The sequence below is a fragment of the Bubalus bubalis genome, chromosome 12 (assembly GCF_019923935.1).
Source record: "Bubalus bubalis isolate 160015118507 breed Murrah chromosome 12, NDDB_SH_1, whole genome shotgun sequence".
Taxonomy (NCBI): domain Eukaryota; kingdom Metazoa; phylum Chordata; class Mammalia; order Artiodactyla; family Bovidae; genus Bubalus; species Bubalus bubalis.
Genome location: NC_059168.1, coordinates 67,052,297 through 67,076,434, shown reverse-complemented (window position 1 = coordinate 67,076,434; position 24,138 = coordinate 67,052,297). Strand labels below are relative to the sequence as shown.

At 41.3% G+C, this 24,138-nt stretch overlaps 1 protein-coding gene across 1 annotated transcript in view; it reads right to left on the bottom strand.

The window, feature by feature from the left end:
* ANTXR1 (ANTXR cell adhesion molecule 1) overlaps positions 1–24,138 on the bottom strand; it is a 258,924-nt gene that overhangs the window by 114,610 nt on the left and 120,176 nt on the right. The window contains exons 11-12 of the mRNA XM_006049074.4: positions 21,304–21,373; positions 19,731–19,809 (exon numbers count right to left, since the gene is read on the bottom strand). Coding sequence (XP_006049136.1) covers positions 19,731–19,809; positions 21,304–21,373 — 149 coding nt within the window. The remainder of the gene's footprint in view (positions 1–19,730; positions 19,810–21,303; positions 21,374–24,138) is intronic.

Genomic DNA, 24,138 nt, shown 5'->3' with positions numbered 1-24,138 from the left:
CAAAGAGCTTGTGCTTTGGATTCAGTAAAATTTAAAGTGCTAATTCTTTAACTTATTCATACATAGACTTTAGGTAACTAACCCAGCCTCTCTTAAACTTCCTTTTCTCAAGGTGTATGAAATTGCACTAATTCCCACTTCCCAGGATTGATTCGATATGACATAGGATAAGGTATGTAAAGATCCTGGCACACAGCCATCCTTCAATAAAATGTGACTTTCCTTTCCATTCTCCCCCTTGCTTCTATGCCCAAGCTGTGTTCCTGGTGATGTGCCCAGACTTGGCTCAGGTGAATAAATTTGATTCCTGTGAACAGTCTCTTACAACTATGACTGGGCTGTGGTGTTGATGGGTGGTCCCAGGTTACATAGTGGGAAACCACAGGCCTTCAGGTTGCCATTGCAATGTCAAGCAAAGGAAAACCCAAGTGAGTGTTCCAATGGTAAATTTACTGCTGCTGCTAAGTCACTTCAGTCGTGTCCGACTCTGTGTGACCCCATAGATGGCAGCCCAACAGGCTCCTCCGTCCCTGGGATTCTCCAGGCAAGAACACTGGATTGGGTTGCCATTTCCTTCTCCAATGCATGAAAGTGAAAAGTGAAAGTGAAGTCGCTCAGTCGTGTCCGACTCTGTGCGACCCCATGGACTGCAACCTACCAGGCTCTTCCATCCATGGGATTTTCCAGGCTAGAGTACTGGAGTGGGGTGCCATTGCCTTCTCTGGTAAATTTACTAGCTTCCATTAAAATCAATCGAACATTAATAAGGGTAAAACACTATCAAATATGATGATTTATTCTTGCTACCTGAGAGGTAATCCAGGCTAGAGGTAATCTGGGCTAAAATGGTGATAAAATTGATAAGCACCGAAGATACTGGATTCCTTAATCCATAAACTGGGCAGTACAGGAAAAATACTAGGTGAGAATTACCTCGGCTCTTGTGGGACTCTGTAAAAGGCATGACTATAAAGTGGTGAGGCTGTTCGTGTATTGAACATAGTAGAACTCCCAGAGAGGAATCTAATTCCCTCCAAACTAGTGACTCTGGATGCTGGAGATGCTCCAGTGATTCAGCCCATGCTCAAAGCAATTCTGAAATACCTCCTTTGGAAGTGTTTCTGAAGCTGATTTATAGGCCACAAAAAGAAAATCTGTTATCTTGTAAGCTACGTGTTGCTTTCTATCAGTGAGTTTCCCAATTTGATCACCCGACATTCACCAGACCTAGTTCCCACAACTTTTGGAGTTGTTTTGATATCAAATGATGATGATGTCTTCCTAATTCTTTGGGGATATTCAAATACTGTGCCTTCAGAGTCATGCCAGTTTCACAGCAGGAGTGCAGAGGATAACTGAAATTTTGAGTCTTGTTAAGGATACGGCTTTCCAAGGTAAATATTTTGAAGAAGCAGTAATAATTTGGATGTGTCAATTCTAGTTTGCTATACATCTTATTACTTTTTGCCTTATACAAATAATACCAAAGGGCCTTAGACAAGCCACCATTATAATGCAATAAGAAGGGGAAGATTAATGCCACACTCCTACAAACTCAAGCTTTGAGGTCCTTATCATGGAAGGACACTCTGTCAAGATTTTCCAGCATCACCTTGATCTTCACTTGCAATGGTGAGGGTGATAATAAATAGATGTTGGATTCATTCAGCACTTTCCTTTCCATAAAATTCATAGAGCTTGCTAGTCAGAACCAGTTTTTAGAGAATAAAGCAGACAAGATGTAGCTCATATGTACTCAGAAAGCCTTAATTCCTGTCAGTGGGCTGTTGAAATAGGATTACAGAAAAAGTAACGTTCAACTACTGACAGTGGAAGAGAGAGACTAATTTCTCATTTCCACTTTTTGTTCCATTAGCTACAGAGACTTGTCTATTTGCCTTTAATGTAACTATTTATTTAATGTTAATGCATATGCTCAATTGGTCTTAGTGATCATACTTCATATGTTAGTCAGCATCATTATTATCTATTGTCAGTAAGAATATCTTCACTATACTGTTAGCTATTGCTTTAGACTATGAACTTGGAAAGGTAGAAGCCATGTTTATGATTTGCGGCCATTGTCGAGAGACAGATGCTTACTACTGGTGACCATGATGATCTAGTCCTTAAGACAATGTCTCTAAACTGCATAATAGGGCTTCCTGGGTGGCTAGTGGTAAAGAATCTGCCTGGAATGCAGGAGATGTGGGTTCGATTCCTGGGTTGAGAAGATCCCCTGGAGAAGGAAATCACAACCCACTCCAGTATTCTTGCCTGGAAAATCCCAGGGACAGAGGATCCTGAGGGGTTACAGTCCATGGGGTCACAAAGAGTTGGACATGACTGAGCGACAAAATAACAACAAAACTGCAAATAGTATCAGGAAACCAACAGATAATTTTCTATTGAATAGTTAACATATGTTCAGCAGTGAGAGACATAGAAAGACGAACAAAGTCAGCCTACAATCTTGGAAGATGTTATCACCGTCCAGTGAGAAAGTCAGGACTGACTCACAGAACTTTCTCAAAGAGCAGCACACGTTATGTGCAGTTAATCTCTAAATGATGCTATAACCCACAGTGCTTGAGCTCAGAGCAGGAGGAGATCAGTGAGGCAACCTGGGGCAGGTCCAGGCAGCACTTGGCAGGCCCTATAGCCATGGTGAAATTTGGGTAGGTGGAAAGGAGGAGAGAGCATTCCAGAATAAAACTGAAATTTGATCAAAGGCACTGAGTAAGGATGGACATTATTTAGAGTGAGGAAATACGAGATACAAATACGGGATCATCATCAAACTTTTTTTTTAATCTATCAGGGATCTAAAATTTGCATTCACAAATTTTAAGGCCAGCAGCTAAAGGCCAACTGAGGTCGCCATGTCGCACTCTACTGTGAAGAAGCTTTGTTAGATATTTACTCTGACGGGTTTGCACCTTTTACATACAGTCTCAAAAGCCTTGAGCTACCTCTTCTAAGTCGAAGGATTTGGGCGATGCAGATAAAACAAAAGTGCCTTAGCCGCACCTTTTTCATTTTCTTGGCCTGCAAATGAAGCAGTTTTCCTGATGCTGGACGGTATATAAAAGGAACTCAGAAATATTTTAGTTGTCACTTATTCAAGTGCTTTCTAATTTTTTAAGTAAATGAAACAAAATATTAAGCCCACTGCTTTGGACAGTGGCTTAACTAACTGGCTAAACTAACATGTGTTCTAGGAACCACTGTTACAGCAAAGGAATGCTAGTTATGTATTACTTGAGGCACAGACTCTTCTTCTGGGGAGCTATAAATTAAATCACTGACCTTTGAATTTCCTTGGTCCCCTAACAAATAGGTGAGAAGCTGGTTGATTTGCAAAAGGAAGGGCACTCATGTACCCTGGTGGGACTTTGTCATTCTGTGGGGAGCAGAGGAAAGAGTCTGTTTGCTCTTTGGGGGTGCAGACAATGTAAATCACAACATCCTGGTCAGAAGATATATGTAAAGACCCCATGGCAATTTGTGATTTGGTGCATTGTGACTCTAAACTCCCAGCCAGGACAATGTAGCCTGGGTCTGGCTGCTGTCTCCTCTAGTTCTGGGATAGCCTAGTCCTCTGGTTTTTGCCAATTTTGGACCACTTAAAGAGTTGGCATTATTTTAGTGCTGGCAGACAGAAATGCTCAGAGGCTTTCTCTGTGATTTGGTTGTATTTCCCCAACTATGAATCTGTCCTCCCTCTCTTCCTGCCCCACTCCCTCTATCCCTCTTTTCTCTTTCTCTCCACAAACACACACTTTTTGGATCCTCTTTAAATTGTGCACTTCTTCCTACAATTGTGCCTCTCCCAACTGGATTTTCTAATTCAGAATGCTCAACCTAAAAGACTCAATCTTTTGGAATAGCCTCAATGACCCAAGAGCACACGTAAACGCACACACTGGACATTCACTAAAACTTGTGTACTTAAGGAATATACTCTCTCTCAGGTTCCTATTCAGAGACTGGGGATTCTTATTTTATATTCAAAGAAGCTTGGTTGTTTGATATCTGAGCACCCGGAAGCTTCTGTCAAATCAGAAAAGAGATGGAGGAGGGGATCTAAAATAGAAGACCAGGAAGTGAGAGGCTAGAAAAAGCAGAACCATAAACTTCAAAAAACAGTGATCAGAAGACATCTCTAGGGGCAAACAGCCACAGATACCAAGGGTTTCACAGTAACATGGAAAATTTTAGTTCCTGATAAGAATGGCAAGAGAGTAAGGGATTTTCCTGACAGTCCAGTGGTTAAGACTTTGCCTTCCAATGCAGGGGGTATGGGTTCAATCCCCGGTTGGGAAGCTAAGATTCTGCACACCTCTTGGCCAATCGCAGCTAAAAAAACAAAACATAAAGCAGAAGCAATATTGTAACAAATTCAATAAAGACTTTAAAAATGGTCCACATTAAAAAAAAAAAAAGAACTTAGAAAAGAATGGTGGAGAATAAAATGTAAACACTACACAACACATTTATAACATTTATAACATTTACTTTGTGTACAAAGGCTTCCATAGGAGGAAAGACCTTGAAAGGAGTGAGTCCAGTTTAGTTCAGTTCTGTTGCTCAGTCGTGTCCGACTCTTTGCAACCCCATGAAGGGAGTGAGGGATGAGCTCAACTGGCATATGTTTTCTTGTTCCCTCAGTCAGTGATCTTATTCTAGCACAGCCTGAACCTGTGACAGAAGGGAGTTTGTGTGTCCCCCAACCAGAACTGGGGGCTTCTCTGGTGGCTCAGATGGTAAAGAATCTGCCTGCAATGCAGGAGAACTGGGTTAGATCCCTGGGTCAGGACAATCCCCTGGAGAAGGGAATGGCTGCCTACTCCAGTATTCCTGCCTGGAGAATTCCATGCACAGAGGAGCCTGGTGAGCTATAGTCCATGGGATTGCAAAGAGTCAGACATGACTGAGCAACTAACACTTTTCATCCAGAACTGACCAATGAGAACACAGTTCTTTGAATACATGTTTATTCTTTTAACTCCCTTCCCCACAACTCTGGGAGAAGGCAATGGCAACCCACTCCAATACTCTTGCCTGGGAAATCCCATGGACGGTGGAGCCTGGTGGGCTACAGTCCACGGGGTCTCGAGGAGTCAGACACGACTGAGCGACTTCACTTTCACGTTTCACTTTCATGCACTGGAGAAGGAAATGGCAACCCACTCCAATATTCTTGCCTGGAGGCTCCCAGGGACGGAGGAGCCTGGTGGGCTGCTGTCTATGGGGTCACACAGAGTTGGACACAACTGATGCGACTCAGCAGCAGGGTCCACAACTCTGTTTTCTCTCTATTTTGTTTTCTATTCTCTTACTTTATTGTTTTTGTTCTATTTTTGGAGGGGCTTACTCAATTGTTTCTCTGTAATGGTTTGAGCTCAAAGCTTGGCTAATCAACTTATGCCTTTCTTCTTTTCTCACATAGATATTTAAGGATACACATTTCCGTCTAAGACTCACTTTAGCTGTATTCCACAAGTTTTGGTATGATGAATCTTTATAATCAACTACTTTATTTTCTAATTTCCATTATGATTTTAATTTGACTTATAAAAGATTTAAATGGTTTATTTGAAACTGCAGGCACATGAGATTTCCCTATACACAATAAGTCCTACAGCAGCATTATGAAGATGTCATGGATTTGGCTGTAAGGTGGTTGGCGATCAGCTCCTTCCCTCTGCCTGGCCCCCACTCTCCAGAGGGGCAAGGACAGAGTTCTCATTTCCACTGTTGGTAGGTGTGAGTGGGGGAGAGGAAGTGAAAAATAAGTTTTGCTCATCATCTATTTCATCATCTTTACTTTGGGTACAGCACAGACTGCTGGGAAACATTTTAATGAACTTAAGATGCATCCTTTGTAGGATGACTCATTATTTTATGAGCCATTAGGGAAAAACACTATGAGATTATGATACATTAATCTCTGAAATTTTCCAATTTCAGAGATATGTTTCTTAAAATTTATGGAATAATGGTGTTTTTCATTAATCTTATAACTGTATAGGCCTCATTTTATGCAACCCCCAAATTTTGGATCCTACTTGAAACATTTTGCTGTAGCATTATGGTGTGTCTACTAGATCATGTTTAACTGCATGATTTAAATCATTTTTTTTTTGTATTTATTCTTTTTGCAAAGAAATAGAGGAAAACAATAGAATTGGAAAGACTAGAGATCTCTTCAAGAAAATTAGAGATACCAAGGGAACATTTCATGCAAAGTTGGGCACAATAAAGGATAGAAATGGTATGTACCTAATAGAAGCAGAAGATATTAAGAAGAGGTGGCAAGAATACACAGAAGAACTGTACAAAAAAGATCCTCATGATCCATATAACCACAATGGTGTGAAAAGTCATCTAGAGCCAGACATCCTGGAATGCAAAGTCAAGTGGGCCTTAGGAAGCATCACTATGAACAAAGTTAGTGGAGGTGGTGGAATTCCAGTTGAGCTATCTCAAATCCTAAAAGATGATGCTGTGAAAGTGCTTCACTCAATATGCCAGCAAATTTGGAAAACTCAGCAGCGGCCACAGGACTGGAAAAGATCAGTTTTCATTCCAATCCCAAAGAAGGGCAATGCCAAAGAATGTTCAAACTACTGCACAATGGCACTCATCTCCCACGCTAGCAAAGTAATGCTCAAAATTCTCCAAGCCAGGCTTCAACAGTACGTGAATCGTGAACTTCCAGATGCTTAAGGTGGATTTAGAAAAGGCAGAGGAACGACAGATCAAATTGCCAACATCCGATGGATCATAGAAAAAGCAAGAGAATTTCAGAAAAACATCTACGTCAAAGCCTTTGACTGTGTAGATCACAACAAACTGAAAAATTCTTCAAGAGATGGGAATACCAGACTACCTTACCTGCCTCCTGAGAAATCTGTACACAGGTCAAGAAGCAACAGTTAGAACCGGACATGGAACAACAGACTGATTCCAAATTGGGAAAGGAGTATGTCAAGGCTGTATATTGTCACCCTGCTTATTTAACTTACATGCAGAGTACATCATGCGAAATGCAGGGCTGAATGAAGCACAAGCTGGAATCAAGATTGCCAGGAGAAATATCAATAACCTCAGATATGCAGATGATACCATCCTTATGGCAGAAAGTGAAGAGGAACTGAAGAGCCTCTTGATGAAAGTGAAAGAGGAGAGTGGAAAAGCTGGCTTAAAATTTAACATTCAAAAAATGAAGATCATGGCACCTGGTCCCATCCCTTCATGGCAAATAGATGGGGAAACAATGGAAACAGTGACAGACTTTATTTTCTTGGGCTCCCAAATCACTGCAGATGGTGACTGCAGCCATGAAATTAAAAGATGCTTGCTCCTTGGAAGAAAAGCTATGACCAACCTAGACAGCATATTAAAAAGCAGAGCCATTACTTTGCTGACAAAGGTCCGTTTAGTCAAAGCCTGGTTTTCCCAGTAGTCACGTATGGATGTGAGAGCTGGACCATAGAGAAAGCTGAGCGCCCAAGAATCGATGCTTCTTAACTGTGCTGTTAGAGAAGACGACGTAAGGAGATCAAACCTGTCAATCCTAAAGGAAATCACTGGAAGGACTGATGCTGAAGCTGAAACTCCATTACTTTGGCCACCTGATGTGAAGAACTGATGCACTGGAAAAGACCCTGATGCTGGGAAAGATTGAAGGCAGGAGGAGAAGGGGAGAACAGAGGATGATTTGGTTGGATGGGATCATCAACTTGATGGACATGAGTGTGAGCAAGCTCCAGGAGTTGGTGATGGACAGGGAGGCCTGGCGTGCTGCAGTCCATGGGGTCACAAAGAGTTGGATATGACTGAGTGACTGAACTGAACTGAACTGATACCTTTGGCTGCTTGACCTATTAATTACTGAGAGAACTGTTTTAAAATGTCCTATTGTGATGGTGGATTTATCAATTTCTCTTTGTAATCTGGTCAGCTTTTTCCTCATATATGTTGAGGATATGTCATGAAGTACAGGTTAGAATTATACTTCCCAGGTTAATGGTTCCTTTTAACATTATGTAATTGTCCTCTTTTTATCAATAAAGATTTTTAGCTAAAAAGTTTAACTTTAATATAGCTATATTAACTTTATTTTGGTATTCCCTTGACATAATTTTTCTCATAGTTTTATTTTTAACCTTTGTGCCCTTTTTTGTTGTTGAGTGCATGCTTTATTATAAGTAAAATATAGCAGAATATATTTTAAACACAATATATCAGTCTGTGTTTTTTAACTGCTGGGTTTGGCCCTTTATATATTTATCTTGGTTATGGATTAGTATTTGGACTTTTTATTTCTAAAAATAAATATTACCATCTTGCTATGTGCTTATCTGAATTTCCTCAAGTATAGATTCAGAAAAATCCTTTTTTTTTTTTTCTCTCATTTACTCTCAAAACAAGGAAATTTCAAACTTAGGGCAAACATTCTTTAAAATGCCTTGAGATAAAAATACTGAAAGTCAATTCCTCAAACTTCCAAGAAAAACAAATCAGCACAATCCTCCAAAACATATTTGAAAAGATTCTTATGTATACGAGGGTTATCAAAATAGAGATGCAGCCAAACTATTTTTATTTCAGTTCATAAACAACATCTGACATCTGAGTTTGGCATTCTGATATTCCTGTGGTCTTTCAGCCTTTCTAATGACAGTATAAGAAACCATAGCTCATCTTGTTAAAATAATAGTAATAAATACTAGGATATTGTAAAAAAAAAACAAAAAAAACCCTTGAATTATATATGTCTTTCCTAAGGCCAGCTAATAAATAGATGAGACTGATTTGTGACTAGTGTATTAATTGTTTGTAAATGAGATGGTGTGTTTGAAGTTATTTGAAAACAAATTTTTCTTGGGAGGAGCTTTAAGCTCACTTTAGTCTGAAATATAATCTCACTTGTATCAGGTGAAGGTTGGCTAGTTTGAACCACACTAAGAGAAACTATCTCCAGTGTCACCAACAAAAGGCTTTCATTTATTTTCAAAATATAAAAGCCAAACTCATTTGTTGCACCATTTAGGACTGATAATATTTGCCTTACTCTTTCACTAGATCACTTTTAGTTCTAGAATTTCACTTTCAACATTGGAAGAAGTCTGAAAGTTTTTCTAGTCCAAATGCCTATCTGATGCATGAATGGCCTTTACATAATTCTGCCAATTTATCAAGTTGCCTGGACTTGAATATAACCACAACGGGGAGTTGACTCCCACCTGTACGGAGCACCCAATCAGAAAGACCTTTTACAAAACTGAGCCACAAACTATCCATCAGCCTATTCTACTCCACTCTTTGTAAACTCATGGACTGTAGCCTGTCAGGCTCCTCTGTCCATGGCATTTTCCAGGCAAGAATACTGGAGTGGGTTGCCATGCCCTCCTTCAGGGGATCCTCTCAACTCAAGAATTGAACCCAGGTCTCCCACAATGTAGGCAGATTCTTTATCATCTGAACCACCAGGGAAGCCCCATTCTACTCCTTAGATAAACACAATAAAAGCAGATGTACCTCAGGAGAGCCCAGCCCTTGAAATATTGAAAATGTCTATCAAATCTTTATATCTTCGGTCTCAATTCTATAGATTATTCTATATGATTTATCATACTTGGTAATCTTTTTTCACATATTCAGTTTTTTGAGGTTCTCCTTTGTAGTGTCCTTACTATTTAATATGATACTTGAAAGATGTTCCTTCAGCAAGTTGAAAGGTTCTATCACTTCCTTAGGCTCAGATACCATTCTGTTAATTCAATCAGAAGTCAGAGACTGTCACTGCACTGATTCTTATAACATCAGCCTAAGGAAGCTAACATTGGGTCTATTCTGTACTAGGACCACTGCCAGCTGTTTAAGGCCTGGGATTTTAGCCACACTGATCTGATCCCAAAGTCCATGATGGTTCCTACTTTTCTTCCTCAACTAAGTCTTTCCTTTGTACTTTGCTAAGCCACATCTTTCACAGGACATATCACCTATAATTACAGCAATAAGAAAGTAACAGCCATCCTTTTTCAGGGGCTGATTATGAGACACTAATGAATCACTTGTAGCCCTAGGGCTGTGGATTGGTCATTCTTGGAACAAAGTTTCTTTCACCTCAAATAATGGAACAGTAAACTGGAGCCTGTTCCTTTCCAAATGACCAAATTATAAATCAGGGACATCCAGATAAATAATGTTTTGCTAAAAGACTTGGAATAAACAAATGCTTAATTAATCTTCCAAAAATATTGCCTTGTTCTTCCTTTGAATGGTTTCCCATCACCCAGACTCCATCTTTTGTCATTCAAACACTCTGCAAAGTCAGTCTCCTATTTCCCCTCCAACCCTGACACCCCTTATTCTTCCAGGATAGGAATTCTTCACCCTCTGTGAAGACATGGGGGCTAAATGGATAAGGAGAAAGATGGGAGAAAGGTGCACACGGGAGTGAGCTGTACAGGCAGTGGAATGATGTCAGGGTGAATAATCTATAAGCAAAACTGGAGTGTGGGGCTTGGTCCTGCCCTTCTCCACTGGTTGTTTGGAAGGGACTTGTCTTCTCCATGAGTTTTTTCCTGTAATTGAGAAATACAACTGGGGAGAAATAAAAACTGGGGAGGGTCTTGTTGGGAAAAAGACACTCTGAGCTCAGTACATCGTGAGCTGTCTACATGTTATTCTTGAATTTCTAGAATTTGTCCAGCTCCCTTTTGCAGGAAGTCATGAATGCCTTCTTAAGTAATTGAGAATTAGGGTTACGGTTAGAACCTGGTAACCCGCTAGCACCATTAAACGGACTCTCCCCAAAGTGTGCAGTGCTTGTGCCAACTTACTTATCCACAGGCCTGGGTGGAGGCTCACAAGTCTTTAGAATAGACAAAGAATTTCTGGATACCCTGTGGTATTTGTCTTTTGCACCCCCAAATATAATATTTATCTTTTATACCACCAAATATAGCATTTACCTCTTGGAGTATGTATTCTGCCTTGATAACTAGTTTGTATGTTCTGGAGGGCAAAGACAGGCTACGCGCTTCTCTGAGACCCTAACACTTGGACCACAGTACTATTTCATACATGCCAGTCCCAGTCTTTGGCTCTGTTCACCATCAGCAACTGCTTCTCTAAACTACTTTACTTAATGAAGAGGCCCACATGCTTATAGCTGCTGGTATGAATTAGCTACTTCAAAGATAGCTACCTATTTTGATTAATGGACTGTTTTGTTTACCTTGGAAAAGAAATAGAAGAAAAATGACTTCTCTGATTTCTACTTTTTCTGAAGAGTGAGCATTAGTTTTTTATTAAGTTGGAAGGCGAGATTGCCACTCAGCACAAGGTTCTGGATTCATTCCCTACCAGGCTGGTGAAATTCAAGAAATTTTGGCAAGGGCAGTCATGCCAACTGTCTGTTTACCTAGATAGTTATACAACTACAAAGCTGGGCTGGATTTTTATTTTCCTAAGTTATTTCAAAGCAATTAGTAACAGAATTGAACTGACTTACACAATGAACCCAGGAAGTTGCTAAGAATAGAACTCTGCAGACAAGGTTGGAAGATGCCCCCTGACCTCCATCTGAAGCCTCTCTTTGCTGCAGCCCCTGGAGCATTCTTCTATGGGCTTCAGCACACTGTCTTCTGAGCTAGCCCTAACCAAGGCTGCCTGTGCAACCCCAGCCTTCACTGGCAGCATCCAGATTATTTAAGTTACCATCGCCTTGGTTTCTGGTGAAAGTGAAAGTCGCTCAGTTGTGTCTGACCCTTTGTGACCCCATGGACTATATAGTCCATGGAATTTTCCAGGCCAGAATACTGGAGTGGGTAGCCTTTCCCTTCTCCAGGGGATCCTCCCAAACCGGGGATCAAACCCAGGTCTCCTGCATAGGAGTCGGATTCTTGACTAGCAGAGCCACAAGGGCCCTTGGTTTCTGGTATTCCAAGGCAAACTCAGGCCATGACAGTTTTCCTACAACACTGCTTTCCTCTATATTCTTTTCTTGAAGATGAAAAATGTTTATTTCATAAATGAGGAGATATTGGAATTCAACATCAAAACAGCATTCTGTGTAAAGTAAACACTAGAGAAAAACTCCAACTAAGGAAGCCTTCTCCAACCAGTCCCAGTTATCTCTATCTTCTCTCCTAACATCCCATCCCAACTAACCACAGCCACATGGGCCTCAAACACACCTTCACCCAGGCCATACCCTGAGCAAATTTATCATCTTTCTTGTGAATCAGTCCTTCTTTGACTCCCCAGACACTCCATTTCACGGTATCACTGGGCATTGTTCATTTCTCAATTAAAGCACTTATGTCAAATTGCAAATCTTTGCAGTACTTGTCTGTTTCCCATGCATTATCTTTGTGTTCCTTGGACTTAGCAAATGTAGTTACTTAGATTTTGTATCAGTTGCAATGGTTTTGTCTGCTTTGTGCTGTAGATCCTCACGTGCCAGAGCCTGCCCTGAATCTTGATCTTGATAGCACACACACACATTTTTTCTCACTCTTTTTCTGGGAAAAATGCCATTAGTTTGGGAAAAGAACAGTCTCAATTCATGAAAATCTGAAGAATAAAATCATTTAAAAACCCTTGGGAAACAAATTAGTACTATGTTCATCCATATAGAAGTCAAACATGCTCCAAACCCCAGTGAGTTGTGGCTATCTCAGGGCACGCTGGAGGATCTAGGCTGTCAGAAAATTCTGAGCTTGCAGTTCTCATCTGTATGAAATGGTATCTCCTCTGATAAGATGCTTCCAGACATGCTGGGTGTGATAGCATATTTTAAATTATAATACTAGAAATTTTCTAAGTGGTAATGACGCATCAAATTTAGTTAAAACTTGTTTTGACTCATTCTTCTAAATAGTCCCCTTATGTTACTCCATGATTCATTTACTGAGAAAACTTTTTTTTTTCAAAAATAGTGAACATTAACAGAACACACCACTATGTATAAAACAGATAAACAACAAGATTTACTGTATAGCCCAGGGTACTATATTCCGTATCTTGCAGCAATCTATAATGGAAAAGAATTTGAAAAATAATATATATATATATATATGTAAAACTGAATCACTTTGCTGTACACTTGACACTTGCACAATATTATAAATCAACTACACAAAAAATATTGAAGAAACTGCAGCTTAACCCAGTTTGACTTATCACCAGATCTAATTTACTGGTGCTGCTTTCCCTCGTTATTATGCAGGCAACATCTTCAGTCTTTCCCAGCCTGTTCCTTCCTAAAGGAACAGGCTTATCATGGACTCAGAAGGAAGCGTACTTCTTAATCAGGGGGAAATAGCCTGTTTATAAATAATGAACAGCAAATCTTTTAATGAGATAGTCCATTAGGCTTTTACTCGGCAAGGAGAGGGAATGTCAATGAACTAACACACAGCTGTCACTTTTTAAACTTTACAACGAGACAGACACTGAGACAGGCTCAGATTAACTTGCCCAAGATTATTGTAGGAAATGGAAGGGCTAGAACCTGAAATTAGGATTTTTGACTCAATATTATTCTTAATTCTTCCATTATGCTGTAATCATAGAGCATTTGTTCTGGTTTTGATGCCTTAGGGTTAAGTCTGTTGCATTTTTATTTTAATTCAAAAATTTTCTCTGAATAGGAACTGACATGAGTCCTCTCAGATTTACTCAGCCTTGTCACTGCTGGGCTTCCCTGGTGGCTCAGTGGGTAAAGGATCAGCCTGCAATGCAGGAGACACAGGAGACGTGGGTTTGATCCCTGGATCAGGAAGATCTGGAGGAGGAGCATATGGCAACCTACTCCAGTATTCTTGCCTGGAAAATTCCATGGACAGAGGAGCCTGGTGGACTATAGTCCATGGGGTTGCAAAGAGTCAGACACGACTGAGTGACTGAGCATGCTCACATTCACACCACTGTAGCCAGGCTATTGTTCATATAAATTAGGAGGAAAGAGAGAGTGTCCACTGAGTTAGTGTTGATTTTAGACTTTTATGTCTAACTTTAGGTCTCCTCTTCAAAGATTGTGATTCTCCAACCTGGAAACCAACACTAATCAAATCCTAATAGTTAATAAGGAAGAGCATCAGCTGGGTCTCACTGCTGATCACCAGGTGACCAAGGGTGCGTGGAGTGCACATCCTAGGAAAGTAGTTGGCAACCTGAGAGATGGACCTCAATTAGAAGGCACCAGATATTGATACAAAATAAGAGGAAAAAAAAAAGTCATGTTTCCTGGGAGGGACCATGAACAAACTATGCTCATGGCCGTATCCAGTCCTGCTCAGGTTGGTTTCACTTTAGTGGAAGGTCACTTTCCACTTCTCACCTGTTATTATTATTTTTCAAACCACCACTTGGGTTTTGTCTCCTTTATGAAGCCCTCATGACTCTTTCTGGATTCTCCCCTTTTTCTCTACTCTGAAATCCTACAGCATTTATACACCTGGCTCCCACAACCTTGTTCTTTATTACATACTCTTTTATGAGTTTGTTGGACTCACGTCTCAAAATGGATTTTAAGTTCCTTAAGGACAGCGACTTGTAAAATGTAAATGGAGCACCAGAGACACAGGAAGAATTTGAGAAATACTTGTTGGATGATTCTCTGGTTTTTGTACACTTAAGGTGGAAAATTATACAATTTTAAGGTTATTTACATAAAAGAAGACAATCTTTCATAAAAAGTTCTGGTAAGGTCCTAAATTTGCTTGCATTGTTATCAAAATGACAAATTGCTTTTTGCTATTTCCCTTAGAGCAGTACATTTTGGTGATTTTTCTCAACCTATTTCTAGAGCTGGGGGAAAAAAGGAGGCCGGTGAAGACTCTTAGAGATGGGATGTATTCAAATATGCTGGGAAGAGAGAGCTTTGGATCTTTGACCATTTTCTATAGTCATGGAGCTCAACAAAGTTTACCATTTGTATAGGAATCTTTTAGTTCTTGGATGGAAAAATGTCTTTCCTGTAAAACTTCATGGAATTTCTGCTTCTGGCAGAGGCAATAGTTATTCATTGCAGATCTTGAAAACTTGTGACACGGTTGTCCAAATGGGCACCAAATAAAGCGAGAAAAGAACAGGTTCAACTACATATTTTAAAATTATTTTGGTTCCAGGGGATGGACTGGGCAGGCTGCAACTGGCACTGACAAGACTAACCCTTTACTCAGACCCAAGGGATCATTTTTGATCTAAAAACCTTGTCCTCCAAACCAGCTGCCCAAGAAACAAAGGGAAGTCCAAGACCTTACTTCATATTCTGGAGGACCACCCACTCCTCTTGCATCTCTATTTGTCCAGTGATGGCTTTAGTCTTTTTAATTTGAGCTTCTACAGGACCTGTTGGGGACTGGGGTTGAATATTTCACTATAGATCCTCTTCTCAGGATGATTTTGGCCAACTTGTCTGCCCCCTTGCAATCACTTGGGTTTGATCAACCGACAAACATGTTCTCATAGGACTACATGTTGTGTTGAAAGAGTTATTTTGTTACACTGGGACCCTGAAGTGAGGAGCAACTCCTTGGGAAGAATCTCCAATTAGGTCCATCATTTTGACTAAACTTCCACTATAATAACAACTAACATTTATTGAACACTTACTACAGGCCAGGCCTTCTGCCAAGCCCTTTACATAATCATTTCATTTAATACTCACCATACTGCTAAGGGATGCAAATTATTATTAGTCTAATTTTACAGATTAGGAAGTTGAGGTACCTAGGGGCTAAATAACTCAGTCAAGGCCACGGGACTAGTGGACAAAAAACTGGTGATTCCTCCTCTGCCTCAGATCCTCTCTGGCTTTAGCCTTCTTCCTGTCAACTGAGGGCTACTTCTTGGCCAAAGCCCTTGGGACCATTCTTAATTATTTACTTAAGTATAGTTAATTTATAATGTTGTGTTAGTTTCTGGTGTACAGCACAGTGATTCAGTTATATTTATATATGAGTACATAGACTCTTTTTCATACTCTTTCCATATGCTTTATTACAGGATATGGAATTTAGTTCTGTGTGCTCCACAGTAGGACCTTGTTATATATCTATTAAATATATAGTATTTATTAGATATATGGCATTTTGTATCTGCTAATCCCAAACTCCTGATTTATCTCTTGCCCATCCCTTTTCCCCTTTGGGAACCATAAATTTGTTTTCTATGTGAAGTTTATTTGTATCATATTTTAGATTCCACATATAAGTGGTAGCATATGGTATTTTGTTTTTCTCTACTTACTTCACTTAGTATGACAATCTTCACCTAGTACAACAATAGGTCCATCCTTGTTGCTGCCAATAGCGTTATTTCATTCTTTTTCATGGCTGATTAATATTCCATTGTATATATGTATTACATCTTATTTATTTATTCATCTGTCAATGGAAATTTAAGTTGCTTCCATGTCCTGGCTATTGCAAAATGGTATTGCTATTAACATTGCAATGCATATTTCCTTTGAATTAGATATATGCCCAGGAGTGGGATTGATGGATCTTATGGCAACTCTATTTTTAGTTTTTTTATGGAACCCCCATACTGTTCTCCATAGTGGCTGCACCTTGGGGCCATTCTTGATTCCTCTCCTCTCAAGCCGTATATCTAACGATTTGGGAAATATGCTAGCTTTGCCTTCAGAACATATCTGACTATGATCTCTTCTCTCGTCACCATTGTTCCCACCTGAGTCAAACTGCCATCATCACTTGTGCCTGAAATATTGCCATAACCCTCCTAACCAGTCAAGGTCCTTCTATCCTTGTCTTCCTATTGGCCATTTCAGCAGCCAGAGTGAACTCTCAAATGCAAGCCAGGTTGTGTTGGACCTCTGCAAAAGCCGAAGTTCTCACAAGACCCTCCACTCTCCATCCCATACCCTCACTGCCTACTGCTTGCCTCACTCGCTGCTTGTGACTAATCACCAGCCCTCTTTCTTCCTTGAATATACCAGCTGCCCCTGGTGGTGGGCTCTGAGCAGTGGGGCTCACCGTTCGCAAATTCTCCCTCACAGTTAACTTCAGAGTCTCTATTCAAATGCCACTTCTCAATGTATCTCTATTTAAAATTTGTACTCACTCACTCACTCACGCAGTACCAAATTCTCTTACTTGGTTCTATTCTTTTCTTTATTTTACTTCTGGTGGTATGGGTTGTGCGATCTTAGTTCCTCCACCAGGGATTGAACCCAGGCCCATAGCAGTGAAAGCTGGACTCCTAACCTCTGGATCATCATGGAATTCCCTTGGCTTTTTTTTTTTTCCCTAGAGCTTATATGACTTCTAACATAGTGTGTGATTCATTTGTTATGTCTATTGTTCGCTGTCTGCTTTCTCTCCCTGCATCCCTGTGAGATAAGAGATTTTTGTCCTTTGTGTCCTCTAAGTATCCTGAGCACCCAGGGCAATGCCTATCTGGCACATTGTGCGTGATCAGTGAATATTTGTTGAATAAATGAGTGAATGGACCTGGATCTAAAATCTTAGGGTCCTTATAACTTTGTCATAGACATGCAGCCTTCTCAAGTGAAAGGCGAATAATGCAGATATTATGAGGTGATGCTGATCAAGGGTTAGTTGAACAGAAAACTTAGTGATTTGCACTCAGATTAAGGAGATGGGAAATGTAAGGGAGGCTGGAGTGAGTCGGGACGATATTAGAGTGACTTGACTGGGAGTTCTTTTCCTTTTGGGTTATGTCAGTGAGGACACCCTCTCTTCTTGGCTTAGAGGCCCAGGACTTGAGTTTGTCGTCCTGCCCCTGCCACCCCACAGGCTTGGTCCCAAGATATTTCCCCTTCCCACCTCCCTGCCCTCGTGGACTCAGGACATGGCTGTTTCTCTGGTCTGGTCAGACATAATGAGAAACACAGGCCCAAACTGTTGGGTCATTCCAAAGCGGGGAGGAATCTGGAATGGCGTTGTTAGATTTGGGGTATTTTAATCATTTCCTGCAGGTTGGCAGTTTCCAACAGGGTCAGTTTCTGAAAGAATCGGGCAGGGCATGCTTGGAGACATGTCACTGCTCCCGCATCTAGCTTTCAGATTTGGTCTCCAGATTTGAGGTTCCACTGAGGTGTGACTGAGACACAGACACTGCTCAGGGGTGACAAGTCTGACATGTCTCTGTGGTGACGCTAGGCTCTTACTTTGGTCAAGTGGAACTTTTCTGTTGTCTGTACCCACTGCATTGGTTTACCCAGCTGTCAAGAAAGCTGAGTGGCTCCTAACATACGATGGACTGTATATGTGTGGGGGGAGAGGAGGAGGGACAACTGGGGAAGCTGGGTGCATCGTCCCTTGTGAGGCCTGGCCTCCTGCTCCTCCAGGAAACAATTCATGTTTATCTTGTCCAGCTCCAGGGCCTGCCTGCTCTTCCTCATCCACCTGGATAGTGTTAAGGACACAAACCCCAATCACTGAGGGATTCTAACAACATGCCCTCCAAAGGCCAGCTGGGAAGTAACTAAGGTACCTGTCTAAGTTGGCCAGCAGGTCAAAAATGCTAGTCTCTAGAGTGATCTTCCCAGGTGGTGCTAGTGGTAAAGAAGTCTTCAATTTGCCTGCCAATGCAGGAGATGTAAGAGGCACAGGTTCAGTCCCTGGCTTGGGAAGATCCCCTGGAGGAGGGCATGGCAACCCACTCCAGTATTCTTTCCTGGAGAATCCCCAAGGATAGAGGAGCCTGGTGGGCCACAGTCCATAGGGTCGCAAAGAATCAGACACAACTGAAGCAACTTAGCATGCAGAGCAATCTCATGGGAAAAGTGCATTTGGTAGAATAGAAACTGAATATTCAACAAAGATCCTTTTGGAAATGTTCATATTAGGAGCTGAGGTCTGTATATGAGCTAACAAAGCCCTGACTGCCCTCTGACGGGCTGAGCTCCAAGACACCGACAGTGGGAGCAACCTCATAAATCCAGGGGTTCCCAGCCATAGTTGCACAAGAGAACTCCCAAGGGGGCTCTGAACCCACCAAAGCTGGGGCCTGCTGCACAGACTTTGTCCCAGTTGGTCAGGGAATCCATATTTTTAAAAAGCTTTCCAGGTGATCTCATGGTAGCCAGAAATGAATACTACCTTCCATGAAGGACCCAGAGATGGGGCATTGGAGGAGCTGGCAGAGGATACAGTCTGCTCTCTGCCTCACTACCCTATGGGCCAAGGTCCCTTCCCCTTCTCTCCCACTTCATGAATTTTCCATTTTCCCCTGGATTATTTTCACAAGCATATTAACAAGTGGCAACTTTTCCAATTCTAAATAAAAGCCTCTCTTTTTACTCCACCTCTTCCTTCAGCTACTGCACCACCCACCTCCCCCCTGCTTCCTTTTAGAGGAAAAACTCCCTAAGATGGGTTTTCTGTATATACTGTGCCATTTCCTTCTGTGCATTTTCTCTTAAACCCAGTCCATCCAGGCATCCCCACTCCATACTGCACAGGCCCTGGCCCCATCGTACCGTCTGGTCATGCCAGTGTGTCCAGGTCTCACTTTTAGTAACAGAAACGGGGAACCGGGAGGCACAGGCCTTCCTGATACACTCCTGACATGTGTACAGCCCCTGAGGTGGCCAAAGGCTGGCCTTGCAGTGTCAGAGTCAAAGCTCAGTTAACAGAACGCAGAACTGGAAAAATCTTGCCAGGGAGATGAGGATGACAGTGATGTTCTCGGTCAAGGGAAAGGCAGGGACTTACGCAGTGTGTGGTGGTGATGATGACAGAACTGGAGATGAAGGAGAGGCCGTCGTTCATGCTGACCTGAAGTGCGGCTTTCCTGCAACGACACGGGGACCAGGGATACTCAGCACGGCGTGTGGACACACAGGGCCCCGGGGCTCCGTTCTAAACCACCCTCTGAGCTGGCTCCTTTGTAAAACGCGGAGTATGCTCTCCAGGGGCCCATCCATCTCTAACACCCTAGAGAGATGTCAGGATACACCCGGCTGGTGCAGCAAGGCAGTGTATCCAGGCTTTCTTACATCATGGCAAATAGAACTGAATGGGCAGAGGCTGCTCCCGTTTAATTTACTTGCCATTGTAGTAGGTAGGAAGAGGTAGTCTTAACAAATGGTCCAAATCAGCAGGGGATGAATTGGTTAAGCTAGAACCTCTACAATTGTTATCTGGACTCTCAGTGATGAGATTCTGATGGTGATGGTTTTGTTACCACCCAGCCAACACAGAAAGGTACAGCAGTACATGAGCTAACCTGCCTTCTATTTCCTGCCATCTAGAAGATGCTCGTTGAGACACAAGCTTGCTTTCTGCAGCACGGACACAGAGCTAGTTTGTGGAATCAGTGGCATCATGAGCTGATGTCAGGCAACTAGATTTGGAGGCTTTGTGATTTGAACAAATGATTGAAAGCAGAATTCAGATGAACAAGTGTAGCATTTTTCCTTAAAGCTACCATTCTGTCTTCAGTCTGTTAGAGATGTGTTTACAGAGAGGTTAGTTTGTTTCCCTCACCAACACTGCTTGTCTGTTTCCCTGCATATTTCTTTTCTTGCTCAGGATGCAAATTCTCTTCCTTCTCTTGAATATTTTGATCTCATCTCACTAGCACTTATCACAACTGCATCACTGTGAGATTTTCTCCATAAATTAGTTCACAGAGGCTTGGGCAGTGTGGATGAAGACACGGAGGAACACTGAACATGGCCTCAGAGGGTCTGACCGTAGGGTCCTGAATCAGCTGTGGATCACTTAGCCTTGCTGAGCTTCTTTTCTGAGTTTCCTTATGACAGTGCTTTGGGCAGCCTGAGAGCTTTCTAGAAATGTAGTTGTGATGAAGCCAGACAGACCTTGTTTTGAACTCATACTCTTCCACTCACTACGTGACCTCGACAAGCTACTTAAATTCTCTCTGCTACAGACTGCACATCTGTAAAATTGCGGTGGTTCATTGGCCTCCCTGATGGCTCAGAGGGTAAGGAATCTTCTCGCAATGCAGGTGACCCTGGTTTGACCTGTTTGGGGAAGGTCCCCTGGAGAAGGGAATGGCAACCCACTCCAGTACTCTTGCCTGGAGAATCCCATGGACAGAGGAGCCTGGCAGGCTACAGCGGATCTTGGGAGAATCAAGGTCCCCGCTGTGAAACACTGATGCAGTGCCTAGCTCACTGCACTCATAGCACCATCATCATTATCTGGAGGAGTCTAGAGAAAGGTTCCATAATGACAGTGAAGAGAGACTCTTCTCCTTTTGCCCGCCCCCACCTCCTCTCACTTCCCTGGCTGTGGGGTTTAGTTGCTGGTGGAAACTTACATGCCAACTTCCTTTAAGATAGGTGCTGGACACAGCAAATAAGTATCTTCCACAGTGAAGGGCTTCTCATCTGTAAAAGGAAGTCACTGGATTAAGAGGAGTGAGGCAAGTTGATAATTTCATATTTGGTGCCTCCTGCAGACCATCAACCAAGTCCTAGAAGACACTAGAAAAGCCGTGATGTTTTGAAATATAAACTTGTCTTGAGTTGTAAAATCCATTAGAGTGAATGCAAGCTCTTCTGCCTGAATGCTTTCTAACCTGTATATCCAATTGAGTCTCAGTGAGCACACAGAGAGTGAGCTTTTACCACAGACCAGGCACAACTGAGGGGAAATGAGAAGGTATTAGACTGATCCTTGGGAGCTTCAAGTCTAGGTCTAGTTTGAGAGAGGAGTCATATTCATGGGAAAAGTTTGTTGATTCAACATTGTTTATTGATGCAATAGCCAAGACAGGGAACCCACCTAAGTGTCTATCTACAGATGAATGGATAAAGAAATTAGGGCATATGTGTGTAGAATGGAGTATTATTCAGCCATAAAAGTGGAAACCTCGCCATTTGTGACAACATGGATAGACTTTGAGGGCATTATGCTAAGTAAAATGTCAGACAATGAGAGACAAACACTGTATAATCTCACTCATATGTGGAATATAAAAAGGAGAAAAAAAAAAAAAAACCAAAAACACAACTCACAGATTCAGAGAACAGATTGGTTGTTACCAGGGGCAGGGGTAGGTGGGGTGGGTGAAATGAGTACGGTGGTCAAAAGGTACAAATTTCCAGGTATAAAATAAATAAGTAATGAGCATGCAATGTACAGCATGATTTGAAAGTTTACAAGAGTAAATCTTAAAAGTTCTTATCCTAAAGGAAAAAATTATAACTATGTGTGGTGATGGATGTTAACTAGATTTATTGTGGTGATCATTTCACAATATATAAAAATATTGAACCATTATGTTGTACACCTGAGACTAACATCTCAATTAAAAAAAAAAAAAATTGCTGACAGATACAAGAAGTAGCTAAGCCAAAATATCATTTGGCTTCAGAAGACAGAGAGCAGCTCCCTCTAGGTGGGTGACATGATAAGGTCACAGGGAACATAACAGCAGCTGAGTTTTGGGGGAGAGATGGGAAGATGCATTCCTGGTGGAAGAAATGGAAAACAGCAAAGACAGAGCAAACAAAAGGGATGCTCCAGGGTAGGACACAAGGAGGATTTGAAAAGATCAGTATAGGAAAATGTTTGGTCCAAGTTCTTTGAGTTAGACTGAGGGATTTGGACCTAAGCCTATGTGGCTATGTAAAGAACTTTGGAGGTTTTTGGAGAAAAACTTGAAGTGATGATTTTGGAAGTTTTAGCCAATGTAGTTATGAAAGATTGATTCAAGCGGGGAGGAATCTGGAGCTGGGGGATTTCTTTTTCTTATCCTAATGGATGTCCAGGGAAAAACTTAAGCAGCTTTAATCTGGAACTCCTTAAAAACTTCATCGTATCTCAGATTCTGGGGCCAAAAGCAGGGCTGAGAAGTTACTATACTCAGCATATGGTAGCCATTCTTTCATGACTCAACATTTATTGGGAACTCAGCATTCTTTGTTCAAAAGATTGTAGTAGGAACTGTAGGTGATATGAAGATGAATAAATATGCCCCTTTAATCAAGTTGTGAATATAAATGCCTAGAAGACAGAAAGGAATCCATGTGTAATGGAAGAATGCTATGCTGCTGTTGCATTTGATAGGAAATTGATATCTCTAATGACATTTAAATGCAATTGACACTAATCACTTGCCTGAGTGGAGATTAGGAAGCTTCGTGCCCTCCATGATAGGATTTAAGGACCAGACCCACATGAGACAGGAGCTGGAGGACACATCTGAGTTCTAAGCACTGTGTCTCCGTGGAAGGAGGAAAAAGGGATGGCCAATTACAGTTTCCCCTGATGTCTAGGGAGACCTTCAAGTGGTGAAAAGGTAGGGAGATTATTCCAAGTCATTCATTCAACAAATATTTATTCAAGACCTACTATGAACTACAAACACAGGCTTTTAGAAGAGAAACATGGTCTCTGCTTTCATGGATTTTATAGAAGCTGCAGGGGAGATAGTTATTAAACACATTCAATTTTTTGAAGCAGTAAAAATATTACATTTACTTAATCTTAGTTTTCAGTTCAAGATTTTTTAATTGAAGGAGAGTGGATTTATAATACTATATTAGTTTCCAGTGTATATCATGGTCCTTCAATATTTTTATAGATTATACTCCATTTAAAGTTATTACAAAATAATGGCTAAATTTTCTTGTGCTGTACAATATATCCTTGTTGCTTATTTAAACATTTATTTATTAAAAATATATTCTCTTGAATGTCTACCATGTGCCAAGCATTATGCTAGATCTGGAACTGAACACAATAGACAAAGCCTCTCACTTTTTTTTTTTAATGGCCAGTGTTTTAGTTATCTATTGGAATTAGGGATGTGGCCAAGATCTATGTCCTGGGGACATCAGATATTGAACTTGCTAATAATAAGTGGCATTTATTTCCTGTTATTCCTTGGGTCTGTAGCCTAAGGAGAAGGGATAATTAGCAGAACAAAATGCAGACACTCTTACACCTTCCAGACAGAGGTCACCTACTAAATCAAAACTTCAGTTAGAGTTCTAATGAGTAACCCTGTTTGAGGGAGGGCTCAGATGGTGACTGCAGCCATGAAATTAAAAGACGCTTACTCCTTGGAAGGAAAGTTATGACCAACCTAGATAGCATATTCAAAAGCAGAGTCATTACTTTGCCAACAGGGGTTCGTCTAGTCAAG